Consider the following 15,902-nt stretch of genomic DNA (forward strand, 5'->3'; position numbering starts at 1 on the left):
AGGAGATATGGAAAGCGGTCAGCAATGCTGTGACTATCATAACAAGCAGACTGCAAAAAAAGTGGAGAGAGGACCAACAAACGTTGTCCAAGACCTAGGCCTCAGGAGAAGCTCTGCTGGACAGCCCTCCCCCGAAGTAGTCGCTCAACAGTGGTCCCGGGGGAGATCAAGGCGAAGACGGCTAGTAAGGAGTGTTTTTTAGTGGGTAGGCGCGGGAGTGAATCCCACACTACGTCTTTAGAAGATTTTTAAAACCTTACTATAAAAAAAAACAAAAACCTTAGTTTCTAGTAAGTCCGCCAGGTGTGCTGGTGCCGGCGGCTAGGACATACCATGAAATCCGTTTTTACGCAACACAATGTGTCTCAGGGAAGGAATTTTACCACGCGAGTTCTGTTCCACCATTTATCTACGGCCAAAGGAGATCAATAAGAGATTTTGAGGTATTAATTTGCTTTCTTGAATCGCTTCGTAAACGATTAGAACTATTACTAATGGCCGCAGCGGTGGTAAAAGTTCCTTGAGCGAATGTCATCAACTGAAATTCGTGCGGGAAGTGACCAAAACAACGGCTCGGAATCTTTTTGCGCATGGTATTATATTTGATAAGCCGTAACGCATACACCGTTACACAACACGATGATAAATCACTTTTCGACAGCTGACAGCAATTACTGAACACGGTTCCGCGAAAGATTTCACGGTGGTCACGGTGGAACATAATGCTGGATAGGAATACCGGATAGCTCTAATGGAAGGGGAGAGATGCGAGAGTGTTACTAAACCTATCAGACGGATCAGCCAGAGGCAAAGGACGGGCCGGCGAGCTCGGGACGCTCAGGTGCAGCTGATCAGAAGTTGCGGCCCATGTAAACGCTCGTATCGATCTCGCTCGCGTAGATCTCGACAAAGCCCAGCTTCTGGTAGAACTGACAGAAGAACCGATCGCTCCGATCGATGCACACGTGCACACCGTGTGTGGCACCGTTGCACCGGAGGGCCGCCAGCAGGACCGTCACGAGCCGCTTGCAGGCCGTTTCGTCTTCCAACAAATGCTCCTTCAGCATGCGACAGCACAACAGGGACGGATGCGTGGCAAGTACCGTCGCCGGGTAGTCGCTTTGGAAGTGATGGAAGTAACGGATACTCTCACGGATCATGCGCTTCGTTCGCTCGGCCCGTCCCTCGGTCGAAGGTTGCGCTGGGGCTGACGAACCGTCGGCATTGGGTTCGAGGGCGGATGATGCCGTGGGCGAACCGTGAGTCGCAGCGTCACTTTCCGCGATCAGCTCGAGCGGGTACTTTAGACACATCTCCGGCACCCAACATTGTTCCATGTTGCGCAGAAAGGATTGCGTGTCGAGCACGGCGCACGCATACCCGACCGCCTGTCCGTTCGGATCTTCGAGCACCAGACACAGCTCGGGAGTCATCGTGAGAAATGGGCCGAGGTACCGATCCGCTATCAGCTGCTCCAGTGGTCCCTCCGTGGGCCGATCCGCCAGCGCGTCCCCATCGTGTGCCGTCCGGTGGCAGATTGTGTACAGTGGCAGTTCATCGGCAAACGCGTACGGCCGGATCGTGTAGAGCGTAATGGCGGACGTTTCGGGTGTTTTGTAAAGAAACAGATCGTTCCCGGCATCGAGCGGCACCAGGCGCTGCAGATCCGCTACCAGGCCACCGCGAAATACCCACGGTTCCTGATCGCCCGACATAAACGTTTCCTTCCATCCCTTACTGAACCCTGCGCAGGACGAAAGGACAAAGAAACGATCACCCGTTAGTCATACCCGGCGGGCCACGTCCCCCGATGCTCTACCTACATGTGTAACCGCCCTGCGTAAAGGAGCTAACGTTGGGAGGAAAGTGACCGAGGCCAAGCCACCGAACCAGCCCGCTCAGCAGCGACAGAACGGCGGCCACATCCCAAACGTACGAAAACAGATCGTAACACAGTTCCTTGTTCGCGCAGCGCGCAATCTTGCCCGACAGTGCGAAGATCGCGTGGCAGAGGGCGTGGAACGACTCCGAGCGGCGCAGCCACTCCTGGGCGTCATCACACTTGCTCAGATCGCGGCCACCACCGTCGGATCCATTGTTCGTTGGGGTTTCCGTAATGTCTGCGTCTTCCAATGCATCCGTGTGATCGGTCGAGGCCGCCCCTTTGGTGCTCAGTTTGCGCCGGGTACGCCGACAAACCACGTACGCATTATTGCGCAGCCAATGAAACTCCGTGAGCAGCTGCAACGCTTTCGCGCCGTGCTCGAAGGGCAGATAGAATAGATCACAGAGCAGCATTATGTCCGCGGCAGTTATTTCCTTTTCGGAGCCATTCCTGGGAGGGTAAGAAAGCAAACATAAACCGAAGGTCGCACGAATGAAGGCAGCGGTCGCGCCATACTTGTTATCTTCAGCCATTTCCAGCGATGTGTCCGAGCTTTCCACCTGCATCGTTCCCGAACAAGTCTGCGAAGAGGCGAAAACTCGTATCACTCTTCCGGCGCTTCGGCAAAATGCGCCCTCAAGTACCGATGACTTACCGACGTCGTTTCGGACATTATTACATCGTCAAAGTGCGTCTTAAGCAGATGTTTCGGAGAGGTAAGATTGCTTCCACATTCCATCGGTTCCGGTTGCACCCCATTACCGGCCGGTTCCACCTCGGGCCCCCGCTTATCGTCCGTTTCGAGCATCTCTCGATCGATGACTGGTGGCGGTGGCAAAGGATCGGCCAAGTGCCCTGCCCTGTGTTCAGGTGCACTGCCGTGATGGTTGACCTCATCGCTCACCGTCATCCGATCGTCTCCATCCGCTTCCTCGCTCGCATCCACCATCTTCACCTCGTTCTCATCCAACGTGTCGATCGGTGGCCGCCCACAATCCGGGCTTCCCTCCGAGTCCCGTATCACAGCGTCACCTACGGCGGCCGACAACGGTTCCGGGCTGTTTTCGGTCATCGATCTACCTTCCGCCCCACCAGCTACCGGCGATTGATCGGACGGCTTAATGCCGGCCAGTAACGGTACCGAAATGCTCGAGATGGGAATCGTTGGCGGAAGTGACAGATTGCTGACGACGGAAGCGACCGGATTCGGAAGAGATTCGTTGGTGACTACCTTCGTGGCCGACACGAGCGAGTTCATGATCGGATTGGGCAGTGCTTCGGCCACACTCGTAACGGAGCTGCACACGTCAGCAAACAGTTGCAGCTGATTGGTGTTCACTTCCGGCATCGCGGGCAAAGCGCTGGCCGCCGTCGTGGTCGTGGTGCTGGTCGAGGTGGTCAGCGTCATACACGTGTTGACCGACGGTATGATGGGAATAATGGGCATTACCACTGCGAAGAAACGAAAGGCCGAGAATAAAAGTGGAACAGAGGAACTTTCATTCAACTACTTACTAGTGACCGCCGGTTGCGGTTTCGTTATCGGTCCCCAGGCTTCTTTTTCTTGGAAAAACTCCGGCAGCCAGTTGGCGACGGCATTCTTCAGTGCCAATCGCGGATGGTAAATGTTTTTCGACAGAAAAGCGGGCGCCTCGCCCTGGCAGATACCGTCTTCGTTCTCCATCTCTAGCTTGATGTCGTGCTCCGAGGCCGTGCTCCCGATGCGACCCGTATCGGCACTGCACTTACTCCAGAAGGCCAGCGTCTGAATGGCGATCGCGTTCGCGTGGAACTCGCAGTTCGGATTCGTGACGACGCCCCGCAGCAACGGAATCAACTCGGGAGACCGGCCACTGTACGGCCCCAGAAACACGCGCTTCTGGTCGTAGTCGTTCGCGTGCAGATTGTCCCAGATGACGGGCGGCCGATGGAGCACTTCCGTTATCTCCTCGATGCACTCGACCGTCAGCACCTTCGAAATTACCTTGGGCCCCGTCCACAGCACGTCGATCGCTTTCACCAGCTTCGTACCGAGCGTGTTCAGGTATTCCGACTGTTTCACGGTCGGCACGGCCCGCGTGCTACAGTACTGCGTCGGGCAGAACAGGAACCGCGGACAGTTGAGGTGGTTAAAGATCTCGTTTGTCACGGAAACCTGGGCGTAGGCGAAACTCTGGAACACCTCCTTATCCGGTTTCGACATTTCCGGTTCGATGTCGTCGAACAGGAGGGCGAACGCTTTGCACCCAAACTGCGACACCTGGTCCAGCTTGCGCTTGAGAGCGGCCACCTCCTTGGCGCTACTGTACGTGATGTCAAGCCCCGGCGAGAGGGCGTAGTAGAAGTTGATGTTTTGCGCGTGGGCCGCCGTTATCAAGCCGGTCAGGTGGTCCGCTTCCTCGACCGTGTACAGCTCTCGCCAGTACGCCCGGTGCTTGTAGTCGTCCTTCGGGGCGTAGATGTACGCATCCATGCCCCAGCGTTTCAGCTTACGGAACAGATCCTTCCGCTGTTCCGTAGTCCACGGGCGGCCGTAGAACCCTTCCACGACACCACAGATGAACGCATCCGAGGGTGCCGTCGCTGAAAGTGGCGGTGACGAAGATGCCGACCGCTTGCTCGCCTGCGTAGCTGCCCCGTCAGCCATCCCCTTTTCAGGCTCATCCGCAAGGGTCACCAACGCTTCCGTTTGCGCTTCTGCCGGCACCTGAGCCATGTTGTAATCGAATGTTTCTTGGTTGGCCACCGCTATGCCACCTGCTGTCCTCAACCGCACCAGAGATTTCACTCCGATTTCACAAACCTTTGCCGTTTCTTACGCGATTGTAGCTCACTGGCCACCAGCCATCGGTTGCTAGTGGGTCACCCAAGTACACAATATTCGTTGTAATACTTCACTTGGAGCTTGCCTGGTCACTTTCACTCAAAACAGGCTGCCAACAGCGGTAAAGTACTGTATTTCTCAAAGGCCTGTTCCTACAAACGACCAGCAAGGGTTTTTGTGATGACTTTTCGCAGCAATGTTGTGGCCGACTGGAACTTTGCCGGATGGTGAGAATACAGTTTTGAAACAATTTTCACAGTTTTTTACACCGTTAGGACACCACTTTTGTTCGTTCCAGGATACAGGAACACTAGCAGGAATACAGACGGAAAGAAGTTGGCATGCGAAAAAAAGTTGTTTTCATTGCAAAGGGACCAGCAGCGCCTTTTGCTGCAAGGGCTGAACTTTCGCTGACAATTGTTACTTCTTCGTTTTCTTCTTCGTCCATCAGCGGGTATGTCAAAGGAGCCGGTTTTCTGTTGTCACAGCCGTGAATTGTTTTCTTTTTGCCCAGCGAACGATGTCAACAACCGCCGACATCGACAAACTGCTTACGGATCTGGACACTCCTCGTAAACCGCTGTCGCTTTCGGGAAAGATTCTCATAGGAATTACTGGTAAGTAGCCTGTCGCGTGCAACCACTAATGCGATTGATTGTTGGAAAATCCGTACTAATCAACCTTCTGAACCTGCCGGTTACGTCATAATTGCTAGGTGGAGTTGCAGTGGGACTTTCGATCGTTTGCTATCCGTTCGTGGCACCGGCCCTCCGAAAGCATTGCCTGCCGTACGTTCCGGCCACGACGAAACAGATAACCAATGTACTACGATACGTGACGCCTTCGGCGACCGGCAGCCGACTGCTGGATATTGGCTCCGGTGACGGTCGAATTGTTATTGCTGTAGCGCGTTCGGAACCTACGATCCGGGCTGATGGCGTGGAGCTGAATCCGTGGCTTGTATACTACTCACGGCTGGCCGCACTGAGGAATGGCGTTCTTGGCCGGACACGCTTCTTCCGTAAAGATCTTTGGAAGTTCAGTCTCGCCCCGTACGATCACATTGTGATCTTTGGCGTAGAACAAATGGTAAACGAGGTGCCAAAGTCTCATGTTTATTCCCTAATATTATCTTCTTTGATTACAGATGGAAGACCTCGAAAAGAAAATTGAGCAAGAAGTGTTGCCCGGTACGACGATTGTGGCGTGTCGGTTCCCGTTTCCCACGATGCCTGTCCAAGAACGGATAGAAGAAGGTGTCGATTCCGTGTGGGTTTATCGGCCGAAAGGAAGCATAATTGTACCGGCTTGACCTAGACTGGTGTGCGGGTTAGTGCATTGTTTCACATAGTTTGCAAATAATAGTCCAGACTTTTGAAATATAACTTTGTTAGCTTAAAACAGATATATTTGTTATATCGTAACAGTAGCAAAACGTAAAGTTTGTCATGAAGAGAGAATCTAAAGTCGGTGCCGGTGCGGCTTTGAGAAAAGCAAGATCTTGAATAAGGCTTTATCGCATTTTTGGCCACGAACTCACAGTGTTGGTGCTTGGTGCAGTAATGCGTTTCACTGAAAAGATCACGAGCGAAAGAACGAAACAGTAGTTTGTAACGTTATTGGAAAAAGTAAGGCAATAATGTACTCCACTAGCTTCGGCGGTGCTATTCAATCTCCACGTTGATCTCGTCACGATTTTGGTTCCACTCGTGCAGATCGATACCGAGTTGGGACTTCATCACCTTAAGTGTGTTACCGATGATCTGCTTGTGATACACCTGTCGTATGTTGAAGCCGATCTTCAGATACACCTCACGCACGTCCTGATCGCACTCAGAGGTAACCGTTTCCAATGCGTATAGCGAATTGTCTGAAGCGTGCTGAAGAACTCTCTGTATGAGGTACTCTGTGACGGGCACAAGGCCGTACTTTGGGCTAACGGCCAGTCGCGTGATGAATCCCGCGTTATCCATGGCCAGATGATTCCGACAGCTGATCGTACCGATGATGCGCTTCCGCATTTTGCTTACCACATCAGGCTGAACTTCCGCTCCAGGTCGATCGGTGTAACACCGTTCGATGACGGTTTGATGGTTTTGTTTCGCTGAAGTCATTGTCAATAGCGGCTCGTAAAGTTCCGCAACCCAGCACAGTTTTGTAGGTCGAAGGACTAGCTCGGTTGATTTGTTGTAGTAACTACCGTAAACGGTGAACCATATCAGTACCACAACGCACGGTATTGCCATTGCGCACATGTACAGCGGAATACCGAAAAAGATGAACATCAGCGCCCATCCGAGCACGATCAACTGAAGGGTAATCTGCAGGGAAATTGGAAGCAATATTTAACAAAGAGTCGTTCTTGTATCCGAATATAATGGCCGAAAAAACACAAACCTCACGAAATAAACACGATACAAACGCTTCCCAGGCACCGGACATGATAAATTCTCTGATAAGATGCTGCAGTGCGGTATTGTCTTGGCTTTCATGCTTCCGTATCACGACAAACGGTTTCATTCGAAATTGGGCACGAAACGGTTCGTCGTTCCTTTCTTTTGGCCGTGCTAGGACGGTTCGCTACCAGAGAAATCAAGGATGTTGTTTACCTATTCGGGCACCGCCTTAGGTCATTCGAGGTCACTAGCTGTAATGCAGTGCTGCAGCATCCGACGTCGCCAGACGAATAATAATGGCCAGAAAACAAACAGATGACAGTTGCATACGGAATGCAAAAACTTGCATCTTTGGAAGTGCACTGTGCCCGGTGAAAAATGTACACGCCACTAGCAGCCCAACTGTAGCCGACGCGGTTACCAAGTTTAAATAAATTAGTTGAATTTGCTTGGAGCTCAAGGACTCCAATATTCAAGATAGGTTGTTTGAAAATGTAATACATGATTAGTAAGAATGATTCAGTTCGTTGCCGTCCGGACGGCATTCCGTTGATCAATGAAAGATTTGAACATTCAAGGCTTCCTTATGCTTTGAAACGTAGCTCGATTAAGAAATCATTCACTTCGTTTTTCGCGACTAAGGTGACTAACTTGCCTGGCATGATGGCACTAAAATTCTACAAGTAACAGCACCGGTGGTTTGGTTTCAATCGTTTTATTTTCTTCTCTTGCTTTCAAATCCTATCTCAGTATTTATCGACAAATATTTGATTATGTTGACGAGGGCAAGAAAATGGAAAAAGGCGTACCACCATCTTCATGCTCTTCAAACGATCCGTCGACACATTCGGGAAGGGTGCGGAAAGAAAGATCAACTTTCGGATGCTTCGGCCCTTCGTTGATGAGCTGAAAGCTGTGATTTACGAGAACGGTTGCCACCCGGGGGAAAACCATACATAATTAATCTAGATTATACAATTTATGACTGGCGTGAAGTGTATGAAAACCATAATTTACTCACAGCAGCAAGTACTTTGCAATGATAGGTACAAAAAACAAACGAATGCAACCCTAGTGATCGTCATGGGCATTTTAAATCGAGCCAACACGTTACTCGCAGGCCATCCTGTACTAGAGTTCCGTCCGGTTCTATGATGTAGTCGATCCCGGCCGAATGTATGACATCGTTTTTCTTCCTGTTATCTTTACTATCCTCACATCTATTTCCTATTTAGTTTTAGTTTCACAAACAAACAAACGAAGGACGACGGTTGCAGCAAAGAAAAAGAAAGAATTTATAGAAAAGAAAGGGTTCCAAAGCGCCGTTTTCTCTGCTGCGTTCTACGGTTCGAGAATGATCATGTTGGTGTGTCGCTGATGATGCTTTTGCGGGGATTTTTATTTACGCAGTTTCACGATGCTATGAACTACTGTCGTACGAATGGCAGAAGAAAGGGATCAGTTTCTTGAAGGTTGCGGGATCGGTGGTCTGGGCTCACAGCGATGCGACAGAGAACCACCAGCACCACCACCACCACCACGAACTCAACTGGCCTGTGGCTTCAAAACACGTACGCCACCAGCGTTGTTATCTACTCTGCTCGCAACTGCCCGCCGTCGGGTAGATGGGTTGTGTTAGTTTTGTGATTTAATTTCAGGACCATTGGCCGATTTCGTTTGTTCGCTCGCTGTCATCGTGCAACGGGCGCTGCCGGCATCCGTAACGCTCGTGTTCGTGTTTTCCGCAGCACCAGTCGCGGAGGTTGTGGTCAGTGTCGTGATGGGCGTTGCAGTTACGTCGGCAAACACCACCGCCAGGGGAAACCGCTTCTGGCAGAGCTTCTTGAACGTGGGCAGTTTCTCATCCAACGAGCCGAAGTAGCCGGATTTGAGCAGCAAAAATAAATTGGTTGCTTTCTGCAAGACAGGAGGCCGCAGATGGAGGAAAAAAAGATATAAACTTTTCGTTAGTAAACACCCAACGGCAAAACCACAGTTATCGCAGCGCGTTACCTCCAGTGGGACATTCTGTAGATCGCAACCGGTGAGCATGGCGATTGCCTCTTCCCGTCGCTTGTTGTCGAGTGTGAACATTATTTTGGCCGATTCGTAGACGGCATCGAGGTTGTGGCAGTTTTCCTGCCGATAGCCATCGTTTAGAGCGACTGCCGTCACGTGGCCACGGAATAGGTTTTCCCGCTGGCGATCGATGACGATTTGCACGCTCGGATCGATGTCACCCGCGGCCTGGCGTTCCTCGAGGACCCGATGGAACCGTACAATGCACCCGTGTAGGGTTGGATTGCCGGCGTCTAGCTGGTGGGCACGTTTCAGCGATTGTAACATTAGAAGCAGCTTGGCACGCCGTTGGTAGATCTCGAATGCCATTAGGTGCGTTTCGATGTTGTCTTTGGCCAGCAACTGCAAGGGCTTGAGAAACTCGATCGCCTTTTCAAGTGGATCGTCTGGCCGGGCCAACTTTTCCGGCACTAGCTCGTCCAACTGTGGCGCCTCGGGATCCCCGTCCTGGTACAGTTGCTTCTTGTTATGCTGCTCCTTCTTTTGGTGCTCCTTCGATTGGGCACTCTCTTGTTCCGCTTTCTTTTTCAGTGCTTTACGTTGCTTGTTGCGCAGCTTCTTAAGCTCGGTAGGGGGCAAGTTTTCTAAAACGGAATAAACGAAGGGAAGCAAATTACGTCGGAGCCAGGAACGGAATAAATAAAACGTTGAAAAATCACTTGAACGAATGAAAACATTTCACCTACCAATGTCAAGCTCCTCGGCAGCCGATTCGGCAGCTAAAGGTTTGTCGAAAAGTCGCAAATAGACCTGATTGAAACAGCAGAAAGGATAAAAGAAAAAAATGCAACATATATTAGAATTGCCACGAGTGTTTCGACTACTTTCATCATATTGCGTGAGCAGTACTTGACAGAGCAGGAACAGATTGCAAAGCGGTTTAGTTGTTTCAAACTAAAACATGATCGGCTCCATTGGCAGATAGTTTCATGGCTCTTACCTCAATCGCACATTTCGCTGCCTTAAAGTAGAACGGATGCCTTCGTAGAACGTCTTCCAGCCGCAGCAAACCCACGTACGAGCGAAGAGTCATCTTCCGCATGCAGTACGTATGGAAATCGAACTGATCTTCGATGATTTCAGAAAAATGACGATCGATTTCGTGACACTTTTTCAGTGCTTCGCCCCACTTCTCTAGGCGCTGATACGCTAGCGCACACTCAGTCTGGAACCACATGCACTGCATTTCGTTGAGATTTTCCATGGCCGATACACCTTCGCGCGTAAACTTTGCGCATATGTCTTCTGCGTCGCTGATCTGGTTCGCTCGTAGCAGGTACTTGGCGCACTTCGAATTGATGTAGCGATCAGCTGTGTCGAGGCTTTGGGCCTCGTCCAGCCACTTAACGGCCTCCAGCACGTCGCCGGCATGCTTGTAAATGCGGCCCTTCGTAACGAACAGTTCGATCAGCGTCGGCGTGTGCTCGATGGCGGCGTTAATGAAATCGAGTGCCTTCTCCGACTCACGCAAATGATCGTAGTGCTGAGCAAGGTAGTACATGGTCCACAGCAGTGCCGACGCAGGTTCCTTCGCGACGGACGCGTTCTCTTTGTCGGCCGTCGAAAAGTACCCGGAACTGATAAGGTTCTGATAGTAACATTCCACCAGGCTGCCGATGATTTTGACCTTCTCCTCGTCCTGGTAGAGCGATCGAAGGTTTACGAACAGTGGTGGCACTCCTTTTCGCAGGTTACGCCGCAGATGCTCGTCGACAAGCTCACGAAACACGGAACCTTTGGCGATATCGAGCGGTAACCGACGGGCGCAAAACGATTGAGGATACTCCTGCTGCTTCGTGCGGTATGCCTCAATCAGCTCGTCGTCGCCGGTCAGCTTGCTTGCCTCCATAAACATCCGATAGTAGTCCGTGTTCTCCGGATTGCGCGAAATCAGCTCGCAGTAGATGGAAAGGGCTTCGTCATGGCGGCCCAGCTTAAGGCACAGATCGCCCATCGTCTCCTGCACGGCCAGTTTGTCCAGCACCTGCTGGCCGCACTCTTTCAGATGTTGCAGCGCCTTCTCATAATTGCCCGCTTCGCGGATTACCTGATTCTGATAGAGCAACAGCTCACTATGTTTATAGTCGTACGTTTCCGTTGTTTGCGACGCCCGGAAGGACTCCAGTATGTTGATGGCCGTCTCGTAATCACCGAGCAGATGGTAGCTCATAGCAAAGCCAATCCAGCTGGCGTGCTGAGACGGGCGCAGCTTGAAGAGCTGGTGCCGCGTTTCTCGGTAGCCCTCGAGATCGCGCATCTGGATCTGCAGCAGCGACAGATCGCGCAGGATCTGTATATTGTCCTTTTCCCACTTGAGCGCATTCCGGTAGCACTTAATTGCCTCATCGTACTTCTTGTCCGAACGCTGCAGCAGCCCATACACGTGCCAGCAAACATGCGACTTGAGATCGTTGCGAAGTCCGCGCCGCACGTGATCGTATGCCTCATCCTTACGCCCAAGACAGTTGAGTGTTAGACCCTTCATGGCCAGTGTCTCACCGTGCTCGGTGAACTTTGGATTCGTCAGGATCTGCTTCGCCAGCTTCAGTCCGTTTTTGTATTGTTTCATTTCGTAACATTTCTACGGCGGAAAGGGAAACGAACAAAACTCGTCAATTTACTGAACTAGAATTGTGGTTGTTAAAAGGATTATTATTCATCCGTTCAACCGTTTCAATCGTTCATCATTTATAATTCATCGGTCTATGGGTTCATAGCGGAGATAAGCTGAGATTGCATATTCTTTTATTTTCTTTAAACGTTCGTCCGTCAGAATCCGTCCGCGATGTGACAGTCGCAATCACTTTGAGGTTATGTGTGCATTGCTAGGTGAGCAAGATTCAACAACACAACTAAACAGAAGCTGGACATTGCACAGCCAACTACACGCGACATGCCGAAGTAAAACAAGTTAATGAACATTTATCATAGTCCTTGCCGCCCGGAAAAATGCTTTAACCGGCAAATGCGAGTTAGGAGCCAAACACACAACACAGGCTCGCCGCATGAAGTTTCCATTTTCACTCTCACTACTCGCCGTAGCTCCCTGTCTCGCGCTCGTGGTTAGTTCGGCGCACATTGCTGGTGCCATCTCCCTCTAGCTAGATGTTGGTGAGCCGTGGGCCGTCCATACACGAATTGACTTTAACTTTTTCCACGTTTAGAAACACACACGATTTGAAACTAATTCTTCACTCGCTGCGCCACTTACCAGTATCTTACGGAACAGGGCACTTTCCTTCGGAGGCAAAGGATCGCTGGAAGGCATTTTGCGGTGTTTATCTCGCGCTCTCTACCTCGCGGTTGGTCGGTGCCGTCGGATATCAGATCTGCTTCAACGGTAAGTGAACCGAACGATGAAGAGCCACGGACCAGGAGCAGGGTCGGGAGCAGAACCAAGAAAACGTAGAAGCAATCACAATGCTCGTCTGCCGAGGGGGTGCGCACGTTCACTGTCGAGGAGGAGGGGAGGATAAGCATAAACGGTGGGCTTTGAAATAGGTCTCCAATGCGGTGCAGTCACCGAAAGAGAGCTGCACTGGGAACGGGGACCATGATAACGAAAAGGACTGGCGATAGTACACGACACACGGTCAACGCACGATTGAACGAACGCACTCCGAATGGTCAAGGGATGCTCTTTCGGGATCGTAACGCACCTGTAATGCGGATGCTAACGTTCCGAAAATAACGTGAACCAGCTCGCGGGCGGGTTTTTGGGGGACGACGGATCTGCTCGACACACACACACACCTCGCGGACTCGCGGAAGCAAGTTCTCAGTCACTTCAAAATAATTTCTGCATGGAACCGTCAGAAGCCCAACCAGAAGAACAGAGAACTCCGACTGCTCATTCGTACTCAGATCAGGGAACCTCGTGCTGTGCTGCTCACACGTCTCCGTACCAGTTGCGTAACGAACTGTCAAATCCGTGTGAACTCTATTGACGGCTGCCATTTTCGTTATGCCACTTGGGTTTGTTTACGGTTCAAATAGCGAGAAAAAACTCGCAGTGTTCATTAAGTTAAAGGGCGGCTAGGAGTTTCAATTTATCCTGTGTTAAGCAATATTATTCTTGCGCGATGCTCTTCTGAAAAGGGAATACAATCTTTTCCCCAACGCGACTCGGTACGGATTTTGTGCAGGGCTGTGTAACATTCCCGGGAATGCGTCGAATCGTAATATAAACATTGTCAAACGTCACTGATCGAGTGTGGAGCTGGACAATCCATTTTTTGATTCCAGTAATACGCAGTGCGTGATGTGTTGAATTTTTGCATAAAACCCAGTATCACCTTTGATCCTGCGACTTCGGCCACGGTGCCAACGATACAAAACATGTCTTCGTCTCTCATGGAATTGCAAAATCTGTACCAACGCTACGTAAAATGGGTCTCGGGCAATCCAGGCAGCCTGGGCGATGTAGAGCTCACAGTAAAGTGGCTTTCGTATTTCATTGCCGGTGAGTAGCGTGCATATGCCAGTGCACCGTTGTATGCGACCAATGATAACGAACCCAATGATACGGCGGCCTAACTGAACGCACATACAACTTTATAGGAAAGATTAACAATTCTTCCGCTGTTTCGGAGCTGGTCTACTCGCTATCGAATTTACTAGTGTTCGCCAATGACCGCATCATCGAGAGGGCACACAGGAAAGTTGCCGAGGATGACACGCAACCCCTCGAACGCCGTCTCAAGGTTTTGCTCACGACGCTCGAATACTGCGAGGTGTTTATCGAGCTATCTGCGCACAAGGTATGGGGTACGCGAGGCCGCTGGTTTTTCATAGTCATCATCCAAGTGATAAAGTAAGCTTATCGGATTCGTTTACTATATGAAAGGAAACTCCATTTACGTTTCTTCGTCTTGTCTTTCATAGGTGCATAGGACGACTAGTTTTAACGCTCTACTGTTCCAACACAAATATTGTTCAAAATCCGCCCATTCCGGTGCTCAATCGAAAGACAGTGCATCGTATCAACGGAACGATCGACAATGCATCGTTCCGGGACAACGCTGATGCGGAAGGCTCAAGCATAGTTCTGAAGCGATCGGGACGCGTGATGCGAAAGGTGAACTGTTCTCCATCGCTTATGTCACGCAGTTGGAAACCTCCGTCGAATGCGGCGGACCGTACAGGCCGTCCGGCTAGCTCAAGCTCTTTGCAATACGGCGGCAAACTGTTCGAAACAGCTGAATTAGTGTACATTTTTAAGCCACTCATTCACCTCGGCTGCATGGGTCGGTTTGGATCGAAGAGCTGGGCCGCCTACCTGGTAGCATTGGCCCTAGATGGCACTAGCCTGCGAACGTACTACAACAACCGGCAGGCGCTCTCGAAGGAACAGCGAGTTGAGCTGTCGCGACGGTGTGTCTCGCTACTACTGTACCTCCTTCGGTCCCCGTTTTACGAGCGGTTCACACAGAATAAAATCACAAATGTGTTGAATGGAATCGGGAATAATGTGCCGCTAATGGGCACAATTTCCCAGATGATTCTAACTTACATTCCCCACTGGCAGGAGACCTACTTCTACATGTGGTCCACGTAGGGACACAGCCAAACGTCTCGCCCATTTAACTGTACGGACGGGTGTACGGATTGTATGATTGCTTGCTTTTGGTACGCAGTGAAAGGTCTATTTTGTAACGGGAGCATAATACTTATATTGAATAAAAACGTTATTTACCAATCGGGCAGCATCTCAAGTGTCTGGCCTCCGTTTAACCGTTTGCGTCGGAAGGCTGCCCTCGCCGATGATTGCACCTAATTCAGCCTAATTTATGCTGCCCATTCATGCCACGTCATTCTCGGTGGTGTTGCACGAATTGTCCCACAGAACGGAGCGCAGTCTCAATCCCGGCCAGCAGCAAACCACTAGACCGTGCTCGACCGGCAAGCGATCAAGTCGACGGACACCCCGCGCTAGGGGAAGAAATCTATGTGAACGGTGAATGCAGGAAGCGGGAATAACTGAAAGGAAATTGAGCAATCATGGCGTTGCACGGAGTGCGTTTCCCGTATTGCACCATGCTCCAGCTACTGCTGCACGAAATGGACCATCGAGCGGCCGATGGAGATTCGTCGTTGATTGAATTTGATTAGAATAAGACAACATAATGCTATCAGCGAAGCACGTCTGCTCGATTCCCGCAACCAAAATGCTGCTGCTGAAGGGTTTCAAATTCTTCCTAAAATTGTGCCAGCGCTTGTAAATACTTTTCATACACCACAAGCCACTCCGTCACTGTTCTACACAAAGTTTTACGTTTAAGCTACCGAACAAACCTCCATTCCCGAACCATTCTCGGCTTGCTTCGATGCCATACCACGATTGAGAAACGCGTGCTGTTGGCAAAGTACATTTCCCTGACCGGTGCACTTTTATCAGGTCCTCGGCGCACAGCAATGCGTTGTGGGGTGCATTTCCTGCTTGGTCGTGCGTTTGAATTGAAAAAAATGTGTTGTTCTATTTGCCGTTTGTTTACTAGATCTGCGGTTGGAACCCGGTGAAGGTGGCGCGTCCGGAAGCGGGTGCCGCGCACTTCCCTATGACCTACTTACACACACACACACACGAGTGATGCCACTCGTGGGACGTTTGTTTTTTTGGTTTGCCAACCAAAGAGAGGCTCTGGTGACAAATCGCTAACCGCTTAACGGTATTTAAGGGCAACCGAAGCTTGTTCGATCGGTTCATATTTCGTCAAAC

The 15,902-nt window shown here is 50.8% G+C and overlaps 5 protein-coding genes across 5 annotated transcripts; 2 read left to right on the forward strand and 3 right to left on the reverse strand.

Annotated features, from left to right (window-relative positions):
- Positions 1 to 662: 662 nt before the first annotated feature.
- Positions 663 to 4,601, reverse strand: LOC128270028 (protein O-GlcNAcase). Its single transcript, XM_053007431.1, has 5 exons — positions 3,401 to 4,601; positions 2,541 to 3,337; positions 2,402 to 2,466; positions 1,824 to 2,335; positions 663 to 1,744 (listed from the first exon to the last, which is right to left on the reverse strand). The coding sequence occupies exons 1-5, from the start codon at positions 4,599 to 4,601 to the stop codon at positions 852 to 854; spliced, it is 3,468 nt and encodes a 1,155-aa protein (XP_052863391.1). The 3' UTR covers positions 663 to 851.
- Positions 4,602 to 5,214: 613 nt separating this feature from the next.
- On the forward strand, positions 5,215 to 6,147 carry LOC128271728 (ATP synthase subunit C lysine N-methyltransferase). The gene is made up of 3 exons (XM_053009350.1): positions 5,215 to 5,326; positions 5,425 to 5,798; positions 5,857 to 6,147. Exons 1-3 carry the CDS (start codon positions 5,230 to 5,232, stop codon positions 6,019 to 6,021), a joined length of 636 nt encoding a protein of 211 aa, XP_052865310.1. The 5' UTR covers positions 5,215 to 5,229; the 3' UTR covers positions 6,022 to 6,147.
- Positions 6,098 to 7,363, reverse strand: LOC128271727 (uncharacterized). The gene is made up of 2 exons (XM_053009349.1): positions 7,107 to 7,363; positions 6,098 to 7,030 (listed from the first exon to the last, which is right to left on the reverse strand). The coding sequence occupies exons 1-2, from the start codon at positions 7,227 to 7,229 to the stop codon at positions 6,374 to 6,376; spliced, it is 780 nt and encodes a 259-aa protein (XP_052865309.1). The 5' UTR covers positions 7,230 to 7,363; the 3' UTR covers positions 6,098 to 6,373.
- Positions 7,364 to 7,858: 495 nt separating this feature from the next.
- On the reverse strand, positions 7,859 to 12,982 carry LOC128269666 (N-alpha-acetyltransferase 15, NatA auxiliary subunit). The gene is made up of 6 exons (XM_053007049.1): positions 12,844 to 12,982; positions 12,396 to 12,636; positions 10,125 to 11,765; positions 9,871 to 9,934; positions 9,119 to 9,768; positions 7,859 to 9,022 (listed from the first exon to the last, which is right to left on the reverse strand). Exons 2-6 carry the CDS (start codon positions 12,450 to 12,452, stop codon positions 8,741 to 8,743), a joined length of 2,694 nt encoding a protein of 897 aa, XP_052863009.1. The 5' UTR covers positions 12,453 to 12,636; positions 12,844 to 12,982; the 3' UTR covers positions 7,859 to 8,740.
- A 441-nt stretch (positions 12,983 to 13,423) lies between these two features.
- LOC128272771 (peroxisomal membrane protein PEX16) lies at positions 13,424 to 14,886 on the forward strand. The gene is made up of 3 exons (XM_053010643.1): positions 13,424 to 13,646; positions 13,745 to 13,997; positions 14,069 to 14,886. Exons 1-3 carry the CDS (start codon positions 13,523 to 13,525, stop codon positions 14,739 to 14,741), a joined length of 1,050 nt encoding a protein of 349 aa, XP_052866603.1. The 5' UTR covers positions 13,424 to 13,522; the 3' UTR covers positions 14,742 to 14,886.
- The last annotated feature ends 1,016 nt before the right edge of the window (positions 14,887 to 15,902 follow it).

Source organism: Anopheles cruzii, chromosome 3, assembly GCF_943734635.1.
Source record: "Anopheles cruzii chromosome 3, idAnoCruzAS_RS32_06, whole genome shotgun sequence".
Lineage (NCBI taxonomy): Eukaryota > Metazoa > Arthropoda > Insecta > Diptera > Culicidae > Anopheles > Anopheles cruzii.

Excerpts from the sequence above, each read along its gene's own strand:
- LOC128270028 (XM_053007431.1), bottom strand. The coding sequence starts at position 4,601 with ATGGCTCAGGTGCCGGCAGAAGCGCAAACGGAAGCGTTGGTGACCCTT. Across the intron at positions 2,467-2,540 it reads TAATGTCCGAAACGACGTCG|ACTTGTTCGGGAACGATGCA; the intron begins GTAAGTCATCGG and ends GCCTCTTCGCAG. Across the intron at positions 1,745-1,823 it reads TACGCAGGGCGGTTACACAT|GGTTCAGTAAGGGATGGAAG; the intron begins GTAGGTAGAGCA and ends CGTCCTGCGCAG.
- LOC128269666 (XM_053007049.1), bottom strand. The coding sequence starts at position 12,452 with ATGCCTTCCAGCGATCCTTTGCCTCCGAAGGAAAGTGCCCTGTTCCGT. Across the intron at positions 9,935-10,124 it reads CAGCGAAATGTGCGATTGAG|GTCTATTTGCGACTTTTCGA; the intron begins GTAAGAGCCATG and ends TGTTTCAATCAG. Across the intron at positions 9,769-9,870 it reads TGCCGAGGAGCTTGACATTG|AAAACTTGCCCCCTACCGAG; the intron begins GTAGGTGAAATG and ends ATTCCGTTTTAG.
- LOC128271727 (XM_053009349.1), bottom strand. The coding sequence starts at position 7,229 with ATGAAACCGTTTGTCGTGATACGGAAGCATGAAAGCCAAGACAATACC. Across the intron at positions 7,031-7,106 it reads TATCGTGTTTATTTCGTGAG|ATTACCCTTCAGTTGATCGT; the intron begins GTTTGTGTTTTT and ends ATTTCCCTGCAG.
- LOC128271728 (XM_053009350.1), top strand. The coding sequence starts at position 5,230 with ATGTCAACAACCGCCGACATCGACAAACTGCTTACGGATCTGGACACT. Across the intron at positions 5,327-5,424 it reads GATTCTCATAGGAATTACTG|GTGGAGTTGCAGTGGGACTT; the intron begins GTAAGTAGCCTG and ends CATAATTGCTAG. Across the intron at positions 5,799-5,856 it reads TCTTTGGCGTAGAACAAATG|ATGGAAGACCTCGAAAAGAA; the intron begins GTAAACGAGGTG and ends CTTTGATTACAG.
- LOC128272771 (XM_053010643.1), top strand. The coding sequence starts at position 13,523 with ATGTCTTCGTCTCTCATGGAATTGCAAAATCTGTACCAACGCTACGTA. Across the intron at positions 13,647-13,744 it reads GCTTTCGTATTTCATTGCCG|GAAAGATTAACAATTCTTCC; the intron begins GTGAGTAGCGTG and ends ACAACTTTATAG. Across the intron at positions 13,998-14,068 it reads GTCATCATCCAAGTGATAAA|GTGCATAGGACGACTAGTTT; the intron begins GTAAGCTTATCG and ends TGTCTTTCATAG.